Source organism: Strigops habroptila, chromosome 9 (genome assembly GCF_004027225.2).
Source record: "Strigops habroptila isolate Jane chromosome 9, bStrHab1.2.pri, whole genome shotgun sequence".
NCBI classification, from domain to species: Eukaryota; Metazoa; Chordata; class Aves; order Psittaciformes; family Psittacidae; genus Strigops; species Strigops habroptila.
In genome coordinates, this window is record NC_044285.2 from 19,724,492 (window position 1) to 19,745,753 (window position 21,262).

General features: G+C 56.9%; 1 protein-coding gene across 1 annotated transcript in view; it reads left to right on the forward strand.

Annotated features, from left to right (window-relative positions):
* The first annotated feature begins 275 nt into the window (after nucleotides 1-275).
* Nucleotides 276-21,262, forward strand: part of CSPG4 (chondroitin sulfate proteoglycan 4) — a 31,683-nt gene continuing 10,696 nt past the window's right edge. The window contains 5 exon segments of the mRNA XM_030498075.1: nucleotides 276-341; nucleotides 3,137-3,214; nucleotides 3,216-3,315; nucleotides 16,518-16,681; nucleotides 17,671-21,252. Of these exon segments, the coding sequence (XP_030353935.1) occupies nucleotides 276-341; nucleotides 3,137-3,214; nucleotides 3,216-3,315; nucleotides 16,518-16,681; nucleotides 17,671-21,252 (3,990 nt within the window).

Consider the following 21,262-nt stretch of genomic DNA (forward strand, 5'->3'; position numbering starts at 1 on the left):
TCCTCCTTGTTCCCTCGCCCCGAGGCAGGGCACGCCGGACATACCAGACAAACCCTGTGACATCCCTCTGTACAACCCCAACCACAGACACACTGCACATCTGCCCAGCTGTTTGGAACTGCAGTCACAAGGTTTGCAGTGCTTTCTCCCTGAGCAAATAGAGAGCAAACCTCCCTGAGATGACCATTGTCCTAAACACTGGATATGTTTAGGAGAGGCTCCAGCCGGGCTGGAACAGCACCCAGCTGATGTCCTGCTCCTCAGGGAATGGGCGCATGGCAAAAGCTGGGGACCCGCCACCCCGAGTGAGATCCCTCCAGCTGCGTCATTGCCTCGACCAGGTCAGATCCAAAGGGTTTGCTTTGTTTCCTATAAAATCCCTTCAGCACTTGGGAAGGCAGATGCTGAGAAGCTAAATCCCAGCAGCATTCACGAATGCGCTCCCTCCTGCCAGCACCGGATGGGATATTCCTTCCAGACGCTGGCGGTGCGCTCCAAGCATGCTTGCTGCTCTCCTCTCCTCCCTCAGATGGGCTCTCTTCCCAAGCTGCAGCCCCGCACAGCATCGGGAACCCCCATCCTTGCTCCATGGGCGGCCCAGCCCCTGCTCTGCCGGTGCTGGGTGGCAGGGTGGGAGCCTGGGGCTGGTGCAAAGCTCAGCCAGGGTGCAGGATGTCATATTGGGGTGAAAAGCCAAGCACAGGCTTATTAAAGGGTGGATGGGGTGTCTCTTCCCTGCAGGTGAACACCAGCATCCCACTGCTCTGAATTACTCCAGTCTCAAGCAAACAGGGCGCGTTGCTCTTCAGGGAAAAGGCTCTCCAGGGTAAGGGCTCCCGGCTTCTCAACCTGCGCTGGGCTTGGATACACGGACAAAGCAGGGCGCCCGATAGAGATGGAGTAGACAAGAGCTTCCCACACATCCCTGCAGGCACGGCAGGGCTCTGGCTCGGGGGCTGTGGAGCCCCTCGGCAGCCCTCCACACCTCCCTCACACCGGCTTCGCTGGAAACACATCCTAAATAAGAGCTGGGCTCAGATAAATAAACACATCCGGAGGCCGGCCAGCATGAGAGGAGGGAGAGCAGCCCTGAGCCAGGAGGGCCGGAGACCGTGGCTGCCTCAATACCATCCTCTGGGCTACAGGGGAAGGAAAGAATTGAACTTGTCATGTTTTCCCCCCAACCCTCCCCAAAGTACCCCCCAGCAGCAGTGTGGCACTCACCAAAGGGCGAGGGCAGCTCCCTGCTGCCTGCAAATGGAGGTGGGGGCACCCAGCATCAGCTCCCCATGCCGCAGAGCGGGTTTCGGGGCAGAGCCAAAGGCACCGCTCCACGCTGGCGCTGCCCCTCCACTGCTCAGCCACATGTTGGCTCAGCCAGGACCTGGCTGAGGGATAGCAAATGTGCTGGCCAGATGTGGGGCTGCGCTCGGGGGCTCCGGCGATGGGGGTGGCCAAAGGGGGCTGCCGCAGGGATGTTTCTCTGGGTAACACATGAGGCTTAAAGCAGAAGTTGTAATATCCTGACTGGAGGGAAAATAATGATAATTAATAATAAACAAAGCGAAGGATTTACTTTGTCATTGCCAGGCTTGTCTCTGATGTTTTCCCAACACCTCCTCCCGGTCAGTGCCGGCTGACACGGAAGCCAGCATGGCCAGCGGGCAGCATTCCCTGCTGCTGGACAGGGAAAACCCCACCTGCAGAGGCAGGAGCGGCCGGTGGGCATCCCTGAAGTGGAGGATGCTCAGGGTGCTTGGAGCTGTCTTCTCCTTGCTCAAGCCATACTTGCTGCCCTTGCTTGAGGCCAATGTTCCTGTGGCAAACAGTGGCTCATCCCTTGGTGCCACAGGGAGCAAAGCAAACCTGGGAAGGGGGAAGCAGGGACAAACCCAGGGATAGAATCATAGACTGGTTTGGCTTGGAAACGACCTTAAGATCGTCCAGTTCCAACCCCCTGCCATTAGGGACACCTTTCACTAGAGCAGGGTGCCCCAAGCCCCTCAATTAACCCTTAGCAAGGCAAAGAGGGGACTGCTGAGGACAGACAGAAAGTGAAGCAACACAGAGGTTCTTGGAAGGGCTTGAGATAAAGAGCAGGAAAGGGAATACTTGTCCAAATTGAATCTGTACAAATCAGCAAGTCTGGGTAATATGTAACCCCCAGACTAAACAGAATTAGCTAACGAACTTACTGAGCCCCTGACAATTCCTCATGAAAAGTTACTGAGAAAACGGCACATCCCAGCTTTATTTAATGTCTTTATTAATGATTTGAAAGCAAGAGTAAACAACAAATTAATTATGTTTGCAGATGACTGTAAGCTGGAAGGTGTTGTAAACACTGCCAAAGACAGCAAAGTCACACCGAGGGCCCTAAAGAGGTTAGAAATAAACCAGCAGGAAACAAGCCGTATGTAATCCATCAGCGAAACACGGCACGGAGGGAAAAGGACCTGAAATACAGACATCTATGAGGAAGGAGGGGGGTGCTGCGCCAGATCCAAGCAGGAGGCCGGGAGCAGCTTTAGAGGGGGATAGAGAGATGAGAGGTGAGCTACACTGTGGGCAAGGAGAGCCCTAAAACCTGCTGGGGCTCTATGGGACGAGGAGCGGGGATCCTGGCTGGGTGGGATGCTGCATCTCTGAGCGGTTGTGTCCTTGTCCTTAACACGTGTGACATCAGCTTTGCACGGGAGGGAGAAGCTGGAAAGCCCTTTTCCCAGTGCCATCTAGCATGGTTGGACTATTATGAGCCCCGATGACTGTCCCACTGCCTTGAGTCCTGCTGAGAGCTGCTTCGGCAGGGAACGAGATGCAGCCAGGGATGGGTAACACGGCTTCGGGACTCCATGGACCCCAGGAGCTGGTTGTGCCTGGTGCCGGGGACAGCCACAGATAATCCCAGCACCACCCATCGCGCCCCACATCAGGCTCCTTCCCGCCTCGGTGGCAACAGCCGCTCCTCCCTCGTCTCACCCCAACGGGAACAAGGGTGCTTTGAGCAGTGGGTGGGCAGGGGCCCCTTTAAGAGAGAAGAGATTGACTTTGTCATCTGAGCAAATTCCTCCTTCCTGAGTGGCGGGAGAAGTTACAGGGCCCTCCCTCAACTCCCCTTCATTAAATATAGTAGTAGCTGCAGCCCTCGCCTGGAAGAGCTGGTGGAAGCACGGCACTGTGCTGTGCCCGGAGCCCGAGCTGCTGCTCCAGCCCTGGGGGACACCATGGGTGCCCGAGGTGGCATTGCCACGCTGCTGCTGCTGCTGCTGCTGGCCTGCCAGCCCCCGGCTGTCACCGCGGGACCCCCGGCCGGAGGTAAGCCCTGTCCCACCGACGGATGGAGCAGGGAGAAACCCAGCGGATCAGGCTTGGCTTCGGGAGGGCTGAGAGGGATGGGGTCTCAGCGGTGTGAGTGCAGGCTGTCCTCTCCCCGAGCTGTCGTGAAGCTAGCAGGAGCAGGGAGAGGCAGCTGCCTGTTTTCGGGTGTTTGGGCCAGGTTGTCCTGCATGGAAAGCCAAGGGAGGGATCTAGGCTGCTCACCCACTGTGGCAACCAGGCGGCTGGGTACCCAGGCTGTGTCTGATGCTGTCCCCAGGGGCACACACAAATGTGGTGCTGGGTGGGATGGGGCTCGCTCCCTGCGCACATGCAGGAGCCACAGGGCTTTGGTCTGTGCCGCAAGCAGCCCGTAGGAGAAAGCCACCTTCCCAGCTCCATGGGCACGGAGCAGGGCATGTCCTGCAGCCCCGGCACAGAGAGCCAGCCCTCCCTGCCCATGTTTGGCCTTGCCACAGTAGCTCTCTGCAGGGCAGCCCCTCTCATCCATGGTGGGAAACACGGAGCCGGGCAGCATTTTCCAGGGTGTGCGTCACCTCCTGGCTCTGCTCTGTCTGTCTGTGCTGTGCACGGGGTGGCTGCATGTGTGGGGCAGGGAGCCCCCAGGGATGCAGGATCACCCCTCATGCGATGGGGCACCAGGGGCTGAGGGTCTCCCCCAGGAGAAGGAGCCTGGTGCTGCAGGACAGGCTGGCCCCGGGCTGCGGGGAGGGCAGGGGGTGGTGTGCTAGGACAGAGCTGGGCAGAGGGTTACTGCAGGGCAGGGAGCAGAGCGGGCGCTTTATATCCAGTTTATATCCAGTTACTCCAAGAAGTGGTGAGGTTTGACCGCACAGCCCTTGGCACAGCAATGCGCCCTGCCTCTGCATCCCAAAGGCCATCCTGCATCCCGCCCTGCACCTCCTCCGCACACCTTCTGCCTCCTGCTCCCTCCCCTGCTATGGGATGCTCATACCTGCGATGGTCTGAGCCTCAGCTAGCTCTGGACATGCATCTCATCCTGCTTGGGACAGGTCTGTGCCTTCACCTGACCCTTCAAGCTGCATTCAAGGTCTAACCAACCATTTACACTGCGTCAGCAGCAACCGCAGCTTCAGCAGTGATGGGAATTGAAAAAGCACATTTTTTTCGCCTAAGTCACCCCAAAACCAATATAACATCTCACTGAGCAGTCTCTCTTCCCCAAACTTCCCCATGGGTTCCCACCAGCAGTTTTGGAAAGCAGTTTCCAAAGGAATTACTGACCACCTCTGGGCTTTTGCTCCCCAACCATCTTCTGCATCCAAGTCTGTGCCAGTGCAAGGAGGAGAACAAGGACAACCCCATAGCCTTGTGGCTCTCAGTACATGTAAGGTCCCTGCAGGTCCCTTGTTGCCCCTGTTCCCTCCACAGCAAGCAGGTGGCCTCTGGGACATGTTCCTTCCCTCCGGCCTTGTTCCTTCTTTTTTGTTCCACACACTAAAATGGTGACACCTGGCAAGCTGTGTGGAAAAAACACCCCTTTTGTTAGTGGACAGAGTGGTCTCCTTCATTCCTGACCTTTCCATCCCGGGCAGGGATTTCACCACACAGAGCCGCTGCCCACTTGGGTGTCCAGGATGGCTCCCAGGGCTCCTGGCATTCCCGAGCTCTTCCATAGTGAATGGGCTGCAGCAACGCCAAAAACCAGGATGTGGCTTTCACTGGTACCAGCCAAACTCCCGGGTAACACCACCCATGGCTGGGGCACAGCTCCAGGGATCAATGAAAGGGAAGGATCATAGGAAAGGGGGTTTGCGCTCATTTTCTGATGCTGGGGACTGTTTCTGCACCCGGCTGAAGCAGATGTGCCAGCTGTGACCCTGGGTCTGGGCACCGGCTCCCTGCAAGCTCCTTCCCCGTGGGAGCATCCCTGCTGAGACCACCAGTGCCTGTGGCAGGCATATCCATGGAACAGCTGCCCTGGGACATCCTCCATCCCCATCAGGGAAGAGCCACCATGGGCATCAGCAGCACACTGGGCACGGGGCCGGGGACAGGCTCAGTTTCAGGGGTGAAGCCTGTGTTTGTGTTGCGTTCAAACCCAGATTCAGGGGCTTGGAGATGGAAAATTTTCAGCCCGACACAGGAAGAGTCATCGTGCACATCAACAAATAGGAGATCGTATCAGAAAGAGAACAACGCTCATAAAACTTGCCCTCTTGACACCCGAGTGTGAAGCTTTAGTAAACTGTTTTTAGGCAGCTTGTTTCTCCTCCTATTCCCACTGAAGTCGCTCGCAGGCTGAGCTTCCCCTTCCCCAAAACCCTTCTCCCTGGGGAGTTGAAATGAGAAAGGATGTGGGGGGAAGAAGGAATTGGATGCATGAGGTCTCTATGAGCTGCGTTCACCCCAAGCTTCCAGCAAGGGGGTGCCAAAAAGCCACTCCTGAGTGTTGGTTGGACCCCTTAGCGGCAGTGATGGGGGGTCCCAAGGAGGTGAGTGTGACCCCAGCTTGTCCATGGCTGCCCTGGGACCAGTGTGTGCCCCAGGGTACCCAGCCAGGACCCCTCCTGCCTCCCCCAGGGTTATCAGCTCTTTTGCTCTCCTCTAATTTTGGAAATCAAACCAATTCCTCCAAAGTTTCTTTTCTGTGGCTGTGCCACATGTTTCAGGGTCACAGCTCCAAGCAGCTGGAAAAGCTTCCAGCTGATGGGAAAGAACAGGAAAAAAGGCTGAAAAAGGGGGAGAACGCAAACTGGTATCGTGGGAATTGTCAAGAAATATTCTCGTCTCACTCTTATATTTAGCAACAGAGAGCTGTGGGCAAATATATAATATGCACATTCCTCCAGGATCGCAGGACAGGGTTAAGACAGAGGAATTAACGTCAGGTTGAAGGCTGGACAGTAACAGGGCTTAGAGAGGCAGCAGCCAAATGCTGTCTGTGTGCCTAAATAAAGCTCAAAGCACAGACTGTTCGCAACAGGCGTTGGCTCAGCCTAGCCTCAGGGGCTGCTCTCTCAGCCCTTTCCAGGTGCCGGGCTCTGGCTTGTCTCCTTTTTGGGAGACAAGCGTTAGCATCACCCAGCCTTCAGCTGCAAGAGGCCTAGAAATGCCTCAGCTCCTCTCTGTACAGCGCCCGAGGCTTGCCTGTGCCCTGGCAGGTACTTTTAGACTGGAGCTGAGGAACAATTCCTGCCCCAGAGGGTGCTCAGGCATTGGAACAGGCTGCCCAGGGCAGTGCTGGAGTCACTGTCCCTGCAAGTGTTCACACGCCGTGTAGCCGAGGCCCTCAGTGCCATGGGTTAGTGGTGGCCTTGGCAGTGCTGGGGAACAGTTGGACTTGATGAGCTTAAAGGTCTTTTCCACCCTGGTTGGTTCTATGATTCAGCACAGCCTGCTTTTCAACCAGCCCCTTGACCACCATGTACCTCCAAATCTCCTGGAGACACAGAGCAAGGAGGGTGTCCATCAGAGACCCCTCATTCCCAAACCAGCCCTTCCCTGAACCATCTCCATCACGCCCAGTGCTTAGTTGCACATTGCCATGCTGCATGTGGATGGGATGACCTGCAGAGCTTTTCTAGGGCCAGTGCAACAGCAAAACTGAGGTTGAGAGAAATGTGTGATGAGCTTTCCCTCTGAGCTGTTGCAGTGGGAATGGTCTTGCCTGCATGATGCTCATTTTACCTGTGAAGTCTGCAAGTGGACCCGAGGCTTTTTGTTAGTGTGCCACAACCAAAGAATCCCACTTTGCCCTGTTGGAAAGCCAAGGGCTGCTTTGCAAAGCAGAGCCCACATTGGGGCAGCTCTGGATTCTGCAAAGCCAGGCTTAAAACCAGAGGAGCGGGACTGCTTCGGCTCTTCCCAACCCTGGGATGGGAGGATGCAGGTTTGCTGCCTGGTTGCACCCGTTTGCTGTCACTCATCTTCAGGACAGACCAAATAGGGCCTCCGAGCATCGTCCTGCCAACCAGCAGCGAGGTGGGGTGACAGATGTTTATGCCCCGTGCCCTGGATCCCAGACGGTGATAAATTCCCATTTTCCATCCCTCCTTCCCGGGGTGTGCCAGTTGTGCATGGCCCCGTGCAATACCTCTGGGAGCTGCCCTGTGCCCAACGGCTGCTCTTGGCTGCCTGACAGCCGGACAGACAGCCAGTAGCAGACAGAAAGCATCTCGGGGAAGGGAAGGGTGCTGCCAGAACTTGATGGGAGTGGAGGAAGTCATGGGGCAAGCACGGTTTGGAGGTCCCATCACGTGCCTCCAAACCAAAGAGAGAGGAAAGTCACATTCATCCATCACCGTGACTCACTGGCTGGTCAAGGAGCCTTCGTGAGCTGTGAGTCAGCTTGAGGCAGTCCCGCGAATCCCTGCTGCTTGTTTTGCCCAAATCTTGGCTTTCTGGTGGTTGGCTTTCCTCCCTGCTGTGGGCAGGCAGAGGGAAGATGGGAAAGAGAAGGAGGTTGGGGGCCAGAGCCCCCAACATCAGGCATCTTAATGGATGCTCCCCATCTGGTAGCATGCCATAAGCCCTCCCCAGTGCATAGGCAGAAAGCGTGGGGGGGTTCACCAGGAATTTCCCATTCCCTTTCCCAGCCTCTGGCGGGGCTTCAGTCGGGCTTCATCCCACAGCAATCTCTGGGCCCACCAGGGTCATTTCCTCTGGGAGCTGGGGAGGAGAGAGGGGAGTGTTGGCCCGAGGTGGATGTGGCTGAGAACAGGCTCGCACCGTGCCCCACAACCCTGGGAGGGGATGTGAGCACCCGCTTCCACACCCCCACAGACCCCGCGGCCAGCCAGACCTGCCCCCGCGCCAGGAATAGAGCAGGAGTTTGTTTGCTCTGTAAACAGCACCCACCCCTGGCTTCCCATCCATGGAAAAGCAGGAGTGGGGAGGCGGGCGGGGGGGGGAACCGCCAAAGGGATGTGGAGCAGAGAGAGGAGGAAAGAAGAAGAGAAGAGAAGAGAAGAGAAGAGAAGAGAAGAGAAGAGAAGAGAAGAGAAGAGAAGAGAAGAGAAGAGAAGAGAAGAGAAGAGAAGAGAAGAGAAGAGAAGAGAAGAGAAGAGAAGAGAAGAGAAGAGAAGAGAAGAGAAGAAGAGAAGAGAAAGAGAAGAGAAGGAAGAGAGAAGAGAAGAGAAGAGAAGAGAAGAGAAGAGAAGAGAAGAGAAGAGAAGAGAAGAGAAGAGAAGAGAAGAGAAGAGAAGAGAAGAGAAGAGAAGAGAAGAGAAGAGAAGAGGAAGAGAAGAGAGAAGAGAGAAGAGAGAGAGAGAGAAGAGGAAGAGAGAAGAGAAGAGAAGAGAAGAGAAGAGAAGAGAAGAGAAGAGAAGAGAAGAGAAGAGAAGAGAAGAGAAGAGAAGAGAAGAGAAGAGAAGAGAAGAGAAGAGAAGAGAAGAAGAAGAGAAGAGAAGAGAAGAGAAGAGAAGAGAAGAGAAGAGAAGAGAAGAGAAGAGAAGAGAAGAGAAGAGAAGAGGAGAAGAGAGAAGAGAAGAGGAGAGAGAGAAGAGAAGAGAAGAGAAGAGAAGAGAAGAGAAGAGAAGAGAAGAGAAGAGAAGAGAAGAGAAGAGAAGAGAAGAGAAGAGAAGAGAAGAGAAGAGGAAGAGAAGAGAAGAGAAGAAAAGAGAAGAGAAGAGGAGAAGAGAGAAGAGAAGAGGAGAAGAGAGAAGAGAAGGGAAGAGAAGAGAAGAGAAGAGAAGAGAAGAGAAGAGAAGAGAGAAGAGAAGAGAAGAGAAGAGAAGAGAAGAGAAGAGAAGAGAAGAGAAGAGAAGAGAAGAGAAGAGAAGAGAAGAGAAGAGAAGAGAAGAGAAGAGAAGAGAAGAGAAGAGAAGAGAAGAGAAGAGAAGAGGAGAAGAGAGAAGAGAAGAGGAGAAGAGAGAAGAGAAGAGAAGAGAAGAGAAGAGAAGAGAAGAGAAGAGAAGAGAAGAGAAGAGAAGAGAAGAGAAGAGAAGAGAAGAGAAGAGAAGAGAAAGCAGATTTCAGCTCCAGAAAGTTGGGGGGGGGGGGGGGGGGAATACTCATTTTCTTTGCAGTTAGAACTGCCAGGCAGGCAATTCGGCATGCCAACCCCAGATGAGCGAAAAATAGCCCCTCTCTCCCCTTCCACACTGCAAACACCTCTCCCTGTCTGTGGAGAAGCATTTCTCTGCCTCTCACAGCACCCAGCATCACAAAAAGCCCATCCCGACCATGGCCTATGGGATGCAGGGTACTGTGGGTGCTGGGGTGCTGCGGGTGCTGCCCTGACAGCACAGCTACAGCCGGATCATCCCAGGCTGCACATTTTGAAAGCTCCTTCCCTACTCCTGAGCACAGCGCTGGATGCAGGGATTAAATCCAGCAGGTAGCTCCTGCAGAGCTCCAGCATCTCCCTCCATGCACCACTCCATCTTTCCCCCCTTTTCCCTGACTTTGGCCGATAACCACCCCCTGTCTTGGCATTCCAAGAGCCGTTTGACACAAGCAAGGCTGGGAAACATCCGAGCTTGGGCGGCTGGAGATGGGCCCCTCTCCAGTGGTGCTGTTTGTTGACGGCAGGCAAGGATCTCTCCGGTAACATCCAGCCATTCCAGGGATACTCTGTGCATCCCCTGGCTGAGATCTGCCGGTCCCTTTGCCAGCTCCCAGGGAGGCTCCTTCCCTGCACTGGGGCTGGAGATGGGCTCGGGAATGGGCACTGGTTTGTGATGGGATTCAGGGATCCGCAAGTGGGATGTGTGCCCTGGGTGCCCAGCGCTTCCCTCAAGGTCTCCCTGCTCCTGCAGTGCTCGGCTGGCCAGGCTTGTCCCCCCATATGCCACCATGGGCCCTGTGAGCCCTTCCCAAGCATGGAGCCAGGGTAGGGAAAGCTGTGGGAGCTGGGATGTGCAGGGTGGAGCTGGAAAACCTGCCAGCCAGTGAGAGGGGGAGACAGCTTGGGAGAAAGAGAAAGAGAGAAAGAAAGAAAGAGGAAAAAATAGAACCAAGCCCGAGTCGGGGTGGTTTGGAAACCACGTCCTCTGGGGCTGATACGATATTTCCAGGCCAACCTCTGGCAGCGGAAGCCTGAGTCACGCTGAGGGGACAGCACAAAAGCCCCATTGAGCCTCCTGCTTCCCCAAATCATCCCACTTTCTCCCCCCGCTTCGCTTCCCAGGGCAAAAACTCCAACCACCGCTTCCAGCTCAGACTTATTCCTTAAGTCCCTCCGGAGCCATTCAGCCACAAGGCATTAAGAGCTCTCCATCCCTGCTCCTGCTCACGCCAGGCTTGGGGTGCAGCCGATGTGTGTCCAGGGCCGCAGCAGTGCCAGGGATCAGCTCCTTGCCCTCCCCTCCGTGGCTCTGCATCTGGCCGAGCAGGAGAGAGCAGGAAATACCATCAGCTTACGGGCTGCTTGAATCATTGTAAAACCACGCTGGATAAGCAAGGGCTGGAGCTTCGGAGCTCCAGCCAAGCCTCCTGGACCCCGTTTTACGGCCTCCAGCTCTAGCAGCTCCTTGAGGCTGCTTTGTAAGGATGGGGAAGGCAGGCAGGAGCAGGCAGACACGTCGGGCTGGAAAGACATGGGGTGATACAGCAGAACCCCCTCCCAGGCAGCGGAGGAGGAGCAGGGGGCATGTTTTCCCCTGACCCTGAAGTCCGTGGGCTGCAAAAAGGCCTTTTTCTTCCCCAAAGCTGTCAGGCAGGGGAAGGCAAGTGGGAAAGAATCTGGCAGGGGAACAGGGAGAGGAACTGTATTCATAAACACAGGCAGAGGGTTTCAAAGCAGTGCAGTGCAGCCAGAGGTAGGGGCGGAGGAGCTGCTTCGGGAGGCAGGAGCCAGCAGGATGGGATGGGGGCAAAGCAGAGCAGCCCAGCCCAGGGGCTCTCCTCCTGCACCCAAACCAAGGGTGATGGCCACGTCAAGCAGCCCCGTGCAGGGTGATGGGCTGTGGGTTTGCTGGCGGTGTCCCGGGCGCTGCTTTCCAGCAATCTCTGCTGGCCAGCACTCCTGGAAAGCATCAGCCCCGGCCCCCGGGAGCCCTGCTGCGAGGGAGGGCCAGGTGGAGGGTGGGAGGCGAGAACCAGAGCTCTGGTTCCCATTGCTGGGGTTCCAGCAGCATGCACAGCCTTGGCTCCGGATGTGGGAGCTGCAGTCATTGTCTGCAGTCATGCGGGATGAAGCCTGGAAGTGGGGATGGAGCGAAAAGGGCCTCCTCCACATGTGAGCGACCACAGCAGGGATGGAGCCGTGCCGATGACACCCCACCCTGTACATCTCGGGGCTGAACCCCACAAGCAGGAGAGCTGGGAGAGGCTTTTCCCTGCTCTCCTGCTTTCTCCCCGTTTGCTGGGCTGGCTCTGCCCCATCACAAATGCCTGAGCCCACCCTGGAGGAACCAGCCCTATGCTGTCTGTGGAGGAGGGTCTGCCAGCGTGAGGGGACCATGGCATGTCCCTAAGGTCCCCTCAGGCTTGGATGCCATCGCTGCAGCCCAAAAGCAGCTTATGTGTGACCAGTCTCCATTGCACTGCAGAAACCCAGGCGGGTGCTCAGCCCCTGTGCTGCACCCAGGCACCCCCTCGGGTCTCTGGGCAGCCCTGAAGGCAGCAGCAGCCCCCCAGTTGTCCCCCCAGCACCCCCTCCTCCCAGCAAGGCCCCAGCCAAACCCCAAAGGCTGTGTTTGCCTTAGCCTGCCCTGCAAGCTGCTCATTTCCTTCCCTGGCCATAAATAAAACCACGCCGTAAAACGAAGGGAATGTGTAACATAAAGAAGCCTTTCTCAGTAAGATCCCTTCCTCCACCCTGCACCGGGATGGGGGCACAGCCCAGCCCTGCCACCTCCCAGGATGCAGCCAAAGCACAGGGGAATGCACGTCCTGTTGGGAGCCATGCTGGGATTAGGGAGTCTGAAGCTTGGGGACACCCATGGTGGAGGCAGGAGGGCTGGTCCTGCCCACCTTGCCTGTGCTGGTAGTGGGGACCGGAGCTCATGGGGACCAGGAGGGGTTCAGGCTGCCAAGCAGCACCCCAGCGCTGGGTGGGTGCCCTCAAGCGCCTCTAGTGTTTGCAGAGCAAGTGGGTGACACCACCTTATAAAGCCATTCAACTAAGAGAAAAACAACCCCAAACCACTCAGAGAGCCTCAAAACCAGCTCCCGGCACTGCTGCTGCTGCGGAGAAACGCACCGGGCTGGGTGCCCCAGCTACACCCCATGCGAGGGGGGCTCAGCAGCAGCGCACACCATTGACACAGGGGCTGCTTGTAGGCAGGGGAAGGAAGGAAGGGCAGGAAGGGGGGCAGGAAGGGGGGCAGCCGCCGGGCTAGGCTGCCCCAGCGCCCGCACAAGCCTGGGGCTGTTCGGGCAACAAGGAGCCTTCATTCCGGGCTGTTTTTCCACCGTCGGAGCAGCGGTGTGGCCAGGGCGGGACGCGGCTGCAGACACAGGGAGGCTTTCAGGGGGGGCACGTGTGTCCGCACGGGGCTCTCCTGGCACCCGCTCGGTGTGATTAAAGAGCTGCTTGTAATGGATTCCAGTCCCCTCCCTGCAAACACACACCAGCCACCAGTGCAGGCCCCCACCTGCCCCCCACCGCAGCCTCAATGGAGCCTTGTTGAGCGCCCAGCCCCTCCCCAGGCTGGGATTGCTCAGCTCCTTCCTCCTCAGCCTCAGCATCCTCTTTGGGAGTCTCTGCAGCCCCTTGAGGACTCCTTTGTATCCCCGCACACTGATGCAGCTCCTCATGCACACCCTGACGTGCATCCCACGGGCAGGGATGGGGATGCCCTAAGCTTGGGTAGGAGCCTGTGGGCAGAGAAGGCATCCATCCCCCAGCTCACATTACCCCTGCACGCCCAGGAGACATCTCCTTGGTGCTAAAACCCCTCATGTCCAGCACCGGTTCTCTCTGCAAACCCTTGTGCTGAACTTTGTGAGAGCTTTCCCTTCCCTGGGATGAGAGTTGGCTCTTCCATCCTCCTACGTGCTGGGGAGAAGTTTGTGTAGTTTGTGTACCGAGATGTTAACAACGTGGAGAAGAGCCCAGAGCAGCCCACTGAGCCCCAGAACCCGGGGCAGACAGGGATCCCATCCCCTTCGCAGTGCTGCCCAGAACCAGTTCTGCACCCTGAGCTATCAGAGCCAGCTCACTGTGGGGCTGGAGTGTCAAAAACCTCCCTGAACACCAAACACCAGCAGCTGGAGAGGCTGAACCCGCCGTGTTTCCAACTGGAGGAGCAGGGGGCAATGGCCCAGCGTCCCGGTCCCGGCGCGTGGCCGGTGGCTGGGCAGGGTGCCGGGGCAGCGCCGGCTCACACACAGCCCTCGCTTGTTCCCTGGCCCCGGGAGGAGCGGAGCACATGCAGGGCCCCGCTCCCAGCCCCTCACTCCCTGCTTTTGGCTCGTCTCCTGGGTGTTTTCAATGCAAACCCCCCCAAACCCAAATGACAGCGCAGCCTATAATCTGCTGGCTGCTGGCCGGCTGCTCGGAAACTGTGACGGAGGCCCCTCTCGTCTCGTCAACGCCTTTCCATGGGCCTGGCAAGGCAGGGACAGCGATTTCCCGTGGGACGCTGTGAGCTGGGAATGGCAATTATTTTTAGCCAGGGCGAGCAAGACAGCCAGGGTGCCCACCCCAACCCATGGCCAGGACATGGGGAGCGTTGCTCCCATGACAGTGGAGCTTGAGCACCTCCATCCAGGGATGAGGCTCAGCTTGGGGCATGACATACCTGTGGAGTGATCCCCTGGGTAAGGTGCTTTTGGGCCACATAGGTGCATCCACATGGGGTGATGCTGGGACGCTTGGCTGCAGCCAGAATACAGATAGCGCTGCATGCCTGGGGGGTCCCCTGTGTTATCTGTGCGTGTCCAAGTTGGAGCTGTGGGATGGTGCACCCTGTGCCAAGGAGGCTCCTCCAGGGTGAAATGCATCTGGGAAAGAAAAAAAACCCAAAAAAATCCAGCAAGCCATATTTTCTGCATCTTTTGCAATGTGGAGGGCAAGGAAGAGGGGAGAAGGAGGTGAAAAGCTGCGAGTCCCTTGTGAAAGAGAAATGCCACAGGTCAAGTGGTGTTCTCATCCTCATCCCGGCCAGGCTGCTGAGCAGAGAAGGAGAGCAGCCCTGAAACAAAGCAGGAATTTGGGAAGACAAACAGCAGTAATTCACACCACTGCTGCTGGAGAGAAACCCCAGGCAAGGGTCCCTCCTCCCTCCCCAGCAAACAGCCCCGCTCCCCTGGGCATCCCCACGTTCGGCAGCTCTTTGTTGGTGGTATTTGATGAGAAAAAGAGAAGAAAAACATCTCTGGCAGCTTCGGGAGAACAGAGGAGGGACACAATGTGCTGGCTGCGGAAGCTGCTGCCTCTTGTCACACTGGAATGCTCCTCCAGCCCCAAAAGTGAGCCCCAACACAAGCCCCAGCACCGCGGGGCTGGCAGGGACACTGGTGATGGGTCCAGCCCTCCCCATGAGAGCAGCTGCTTGGTGCCCATGCGATCAACACGTGGTTTAGATTAGGGGAAGCCACAAAACCGAAACGCAATGGGAGCCGGAGCACGAAGCATGCACGCACGGGGGAGCCTAGACAGGAGTCAGCACATAATGTACATGCAGCATCTCCGGGGAGCACAGTATATTGCATGCATGTGTGCATGCCTCACCGGGCATGAGCGCGCCTGCCCGTGTCGGGGCAAGGAAAGAGGAGGGGAAAAGTCCCTGTTGCAATGTGCCCAGCTCACCGAACGCTGGGACAAGGTGGTGGTGAGAGCGGCACCCACCAGCCTTGGCCACCGAGCAAGGTGTGCTGGGGCTGGCTGGCTTTGCAGGGACCCCTGGGAGGAGGGAGCAGGTCAGGAGAGGACATAGCCTTGTGAAGAACAGCAAAGCTCTTCTGAGTCACTGGCTGCGCCGAAGAGGACAAGGAAGGCAAAGTGCCCTGTGCCAACGGCAGGAAATGAGCAGGCTTGAGCAAAGGGCTTGGTATTAAAACAAGATATTTCCATACTTCCATGCTGCCATTTCATCCCTGCCCACAGCGGGTGGGGTGATGGGCCTTGCAACGCCCATGTTATTCTCCCAAACCTCAGGAGAAAGCGGAGGTGTCTTCTCCACAACCAGCAGCGGGAAATCACCTTGTGTGGTGCCTCTGTTCCTGAAGGACTCAGGAGAGCATCCCCTACACAGGACATGGCACAAGAAAGTGCACTGAGCCAAAGGAGAGTGCTCCGACTCTGCCCCTGCCATTCCAACCCTCACTGGCACCATAGAAAGCTGGATGTGGGGCCTCAAACCCAACCGCAGGTCTGCAGCAGGGCGGATTTCATGGCAAGTGAAGTACAGCAGGAAGGCTCCGCACACATAAACTGGAGCACAGCAGGCTCTACAGCCTGTGACTCCATATGGTCTGAAAACGTGCATGTTCACCCCCCTCCTCGACATATCCTCCCCAAACGTTTACAACTTACAGCTCTTGTTTATGCTTCGCCCTGCAAGCGCAGAGTTAACTTTGCCATGGGCTGCTCTGGAGCTAAGGCAGACACGTGCGTTTAACATGTGTGCTATGCACATGAATGCATGAGCCAGCTAAACGTTATATAGCACTCTAAAATTAAGCCTTGCCACTCCCTGTGCTTTTAATTCTGCCCTCTCCCGCATATGCCCTGTGACACAGTCTTTCATTTCATGACCACATGCCATTGCGCTGAGTCCCTCCAAGGCTGATGTATACTGGGTGTTGAACAGGTTCCAGCGGCATATTCAGGCGCCCTGTTTGAGCAGAGGCTTCTGTACAGGCTCACATCCACATATGGATCACAGGCACATGCATTTAGTCCTCCAGCACTGATGGAGCAGCCACCTTCATGGTGAACATTGGCAGTGTTTGGATGATACAATAAATAATAGAATCATAGAACCATAGACTGGTTGGAAGGGACCTTAGAGCTCATCCAGTTCCAACCTCCTGCCATGGGCAGGGACACCTTCCACTAGAGCAGGTTGCTGATGGCTGCGGCAGAAGTGGGGAGGACTCCTTAGGGTGTCAGTTTGCCTCCTACACTTGGGCACTCAGCCATGGAACAAGGAGGAATAACAGGCTCCCTGAGGGTCTGTCCAGGCTGCTGTCACAGCACCATGTCACAGGGGAAATGGGGAAGGACGGATGGGTGTGCTTGGGAGGCTCCAGGCTCAGCACCCACACAGGCAGGGCTGGCAGGGGGTGTCCTTCCGTGCCTGACCCGCTCTCCCTTCTCTCCCCAGCCTCTTTCTTCGGGGATGGCTTCGTGGAGATGCCGCTGGCGGATGCGTCGCGCACGGTGCGGCTGCGCCTGCAGCTCTACAGCAGCCAGGGGAACGGGCTGCTCTTCCTGGCCGCCGGGCAGCCCGACCACCTCCTGCTCCAGCTGCGGGCCGGCACCCTGCAGGTCAGCACCCCCCGGGCTGGGGTCTGTGGGGCGAGGATGAAGGGGCCAGACACAAGCACAGGCTGCCAAGACCCCTATCAGGGGATGCTGAGGTCAAGAGGAGAGTGGACACAGGCTTGGGATTATCAGAGACACAGGGTCCAGCTGGGGAAGCTCTTCACCCACTGCATGGGAGAGCGTCATGGAGGCACCCAGACACTGGCACCCCATGGTCAGACGTGGTGCATAGCACCCCTGGGGTGCAAGGGGTTAGTGAAGAGAAAGGTTGAGAAAAGAGAGGGGTCTCCCCTGTGCCACCACAAGCCAAATGGAGCTAGGGAATGGGAAGGGATCAAGGCAGAAGAATAAAATTCACTCTTGTGGTTAGGGTGTTGGCATTCACCATGAAGGAAAAGAGCATCCGAGATACACATCCTGTCTCTGTGCAGCCCGGGCTGGGCCACCAACCACATCTAAACCAAAGCAGGACAGCAAGCGAGCAGCTGGCCGGAGGTCTCCCTAATGCAGACCATGTGTCTCAGAGGCCACCAGCTAACCCTCTGCTTCAGCAGGCTCCAGGGTGCTGCCCTTGGGGAGCAAAGCCTGCTATTTCCCTGCCCGTTCCCAGGGCAAGAAGCAGCCCAGGTTGCAGGGATGGAGGCTAGCAGGCAGGATGGAGCAGGGAAGGAGAAGCCAGCATCTGGCAGATGTAGGGAGAAGGAGAAGCCCAGCTGTGGGACTGGGATGGAGAAACACCAGGAAATAACCCTAAGACTTGGGAATGAGTGAAAAGGAGGGAAATTCAGAGAGCAGGACAGCGAGGGCATGAACACAGGGAGGATGAGGGACAGTATGCCTAGAGGAGGAGGAGAGCAGGGCACACAGCAGCAAACAGAGGCACCAAACCCCTTGTGAGTGCCCAGGGAGGGCTCCGTGCTCCAGCAGGGATTTGTGGTAGGTGAAGAGGTGTCTCCTTGCTTGAGCTGAGCACTCTGTGTCCTCCCCTGCAGGCCAGGCTGCGGCTGGGCTCGGAGGAGGTGACCCTGCAGTCCCCAGCGGAGCTGCAGCTCAATAACCTGGCAGTGCATGACGTGGAGCTGCTGGTGGAGGATGGCAGGATGACGATGACCATTGACGGCCTCTTCAACAGCTCCGTGGACATGGCAGGGCCCACACGGGAGCTGGACATCCAGTACGGCCTCTATGCCGGGGGGACAGGCAGCCTTGACCTGCCATACCTCGCCGAGGCCAGCGCACCCTTCCGAGGTTGCCTCCACTTGGTGACATTCAATGGCCTGGATGTGCTCTCCCCTCTGTCCTCGGATGGCAGCTCCAAGGTCTTCCACCGGGTCCAGGAAGGGTGCAGCACGCAGTTCTCTGCAGAGCCCGAGGAGCCCTTTGGGTTCCTGGGGCCACACTCCTACATCGCATTTCCCACGTGGGAAGCGAGGGAGGAAGCAACCATTGAGTTTGTGATAACAACCAGCATCACCCAGGCACCCCTCATCTACCACGCAGGGCTGGAGAATGACTTCTTCTACCTAGAGATCTCCAACGGGCGCCTCAGAGGATTTGTTGAGAAGGGGAATGGCATCATTGTCCTGCACAATAATGTCTTCATCAGTGATGAGCAGCAGCACTATGTCAAAGTCCACACAGACATCCACAAGTTTGAGATACTGATAGATTACTACGCCTCATCCACATCCAACAGGGGTATCAACAACTACCTGGACCTTCAGGGAAACCTCTTCATCGGAGGTATGAATGAAAAAGCTCTGCAAAGGCTGAGAGAGCATCACCTTGCTTTCATCTCAGTGTGGACCATGACCAACAGCTCCTTCATTGGCTGCTTGGAGGACCTGCGGATAAACCTGCAGAGGAGGAGTCTGCAAGATGCCGTGATCACAAGGGACATCACAGCAGGCTGTGGAAAACAGGACCACTACTGGGAATACGATGAGGTGTACGAGCAGGATGAGGCACCCACCTCCCCACCTCCGGATGTCTGGTCGGGAGCTCCAGGCCTGGTGGTGGAGCCGTGCCGGCCGGACAACAGCTTCCCACCCGCCTTCGCCAACGTCAGCAGGCTGCTGCACGTCAGCCCCCTCATCGTCTCCGAGGGGGGCATGGCCTATCTGGAGTGGAAACATGCCCAGCCAACAGTGGACTTGAGCCTTGCGAACATCCGGCAGTCCCAGATCCTCTTTAGCATCACCAACGACCCGAGGCACGGCCAGCTGGAGCTGGACATTCCTGGGTCCAGGAGCAGGAGGAAGTTCACCTTGTTAGACATTGTGAATCGGAAGGTCAGATACATCCACGACGGCTCTGAGGGGCCCATGGACCAGCTGATGCTGGAGGTGACGGTGACAGCCCAGCAAGGGGTCCCAGAGTGCTTGCGGCAGGGGCAGATGTACCTGCTGCCCATCATGATCAACCCCATCAACGATGCCCCACAGGTGATCTTCCCCCATGGGAACCACATGACGATGCTGAAACACACACGGAAGCATCTGACCACTGACATCCTGCAGGTCCTAGATGATGACACATCCTGCGATGACCTGGAATTCCAGCTGCATGGTGGCCAGCAGATGGAGGAGGGTTACGTGGAGTACGACTTTCACCCTGGAGTGCCCATCGAAGAGTTCTCCTGCAGGGATCTGGAAGCAGGCAACGTAGTCTACGTGCACCAGAGTGGGACAAAGTCACAGCTCACCTTGCAAGTGAATGATGGCACAGTCCCAAGCCCCATTGCCACCCTGAGCATCCTCGCCATTGACCCCGACATCCACCTGCACAACAACACCGGTCTCTCCATCTCCCAAGGAGGGGCTGCACGCATTACCACAGCCAACCTGTCAGTGGAGACAAACGCAGTGCAACAACGAGTGGCCATCCTGTATGTCCTCACAGAGCCCCTAAGGTACGGGGAGGTCCAGAAGCAAGGGAGCATGGGAGGGGAATGGAAAAAAGTTGAGTCCTTCCACCAGCAAGACCTGGAGCAAGGGCGCATCCAGTATTTTAGCACAGACCCAGAGCACCGGCTGGAAGATAGCATGGAAAAGCTGAGATTCAAAGTCCAGGTGGGGCAGAAGGTCTTGGAAAACAACACCTTTCTCATAAGGATTAAAAGAGCCACCATTAAGATGAAGACCATGGTCCCCCTCCAGATGAAGAACAAACGGCACAGAAATATCACCACTAAGGAGCTGGAAGCAATGTTGGAAGATCCAAACTCCACCCCAGTCCCCTTCCACTACATGATAATCCAGGCTCCCAAGAAGGGAAACCTGGAGCTGCTTGGCAACAGGCTAACCGAAGGCTTTGGATTTACCCAAGAGGACCTGCAGAGAAGCCACCTGAGCTACAGCGTGACCATCAGGAACTCTCAGCAAGCCGAGGACACCTTCCAGTTCCGCGTCCACGCGGATGAGCAGCACTCTCCTGTCTATACCTACACCATCAGCACTGGTGGGGACCCTGATGCGCCAGCCTTGACCAACGTTCTCCTGACCGTGCCGGAAGGTGGGCAAGCGGTCATCTCCAAGGACCACTTGTTTGTACAGAGCATGAATAGCATGGACTACCTCTATGAAGTGATTGAGGGACCAGCACATGGGAGGCTGGCCTGGGCTGCGTCCCACAGCTGGGCCTCCAGAGAGGAGATCACAGAGTTCACCAACGATGACATCCTCCACCGCCGGCTGCTGTACCAACACGATGACTCCGAGACGCTGGAGGATGACATCCCCTTCGTAGCGACCAGGCAGGGTGAGGGCAGCGCTGAGCCCGAGGCAGAGGAGGTGAGAGGTGTTTTCAGGGTCTCCATCCAACCCGTCAATGACCACACTCCGGTTCAGGTGGTGAATAAGGTCTTCAATGTGGTGCGCAACGGGCAGCACCTACTGACAACAGATGACATCGCCTTCACCGACAAGGACTCCGGCTTCTCCGATACGCAGCTGGTGCTGGCGAGGAAGGACATTCTGTTTGGCAGCATCGTGTCCGTTGATGACAGAAGCCACCAGGTCTATCGGTTCACACAAGATGACTTGAGGAAGAAGAAGATCCTCTTTGTCCATTCAGGGGCTGACCGGGGCTGGATCCAGCTGCAGGTCTCGGATGGTCTCCACCAAACCACGGCCCTCCTGGAAGTACAGGCATCAGACCCCTACATCAGAATAGTCAACAACACCGGTCTAGTCATCCACCAAGGCAGCCGCGGGAGCATTGACTCCTCTGTCCTCAGCCTAGAGACCAACATGGACATCAGGTCAGATGAAGAGATACGGTTCCTGGTAACAACCCCCCCGAGGTGGGGGACTGTGCTGAGAGGGGAGCAGCCGGTCATGGCCTTCTCCCAGAGGGACCTGCTAGCAGGAGAGATCTCGTACCGCCACAACGGGAGCAGGAACACCCGGGATGAGCTCCAGTTCACTGTAGAAGCGAATGAGGTGGCGGTGGAGGACACGCTGGCCATCAGTGTGTTCTTGGACACCCATCCCAGCCCCCTGCACATAGTCAACCACAAGGAGATCCATGTCTTCCAGGGGGAAGGAGCTGGGATCAAGGAGGAACACTTACTGGTGAGTATCC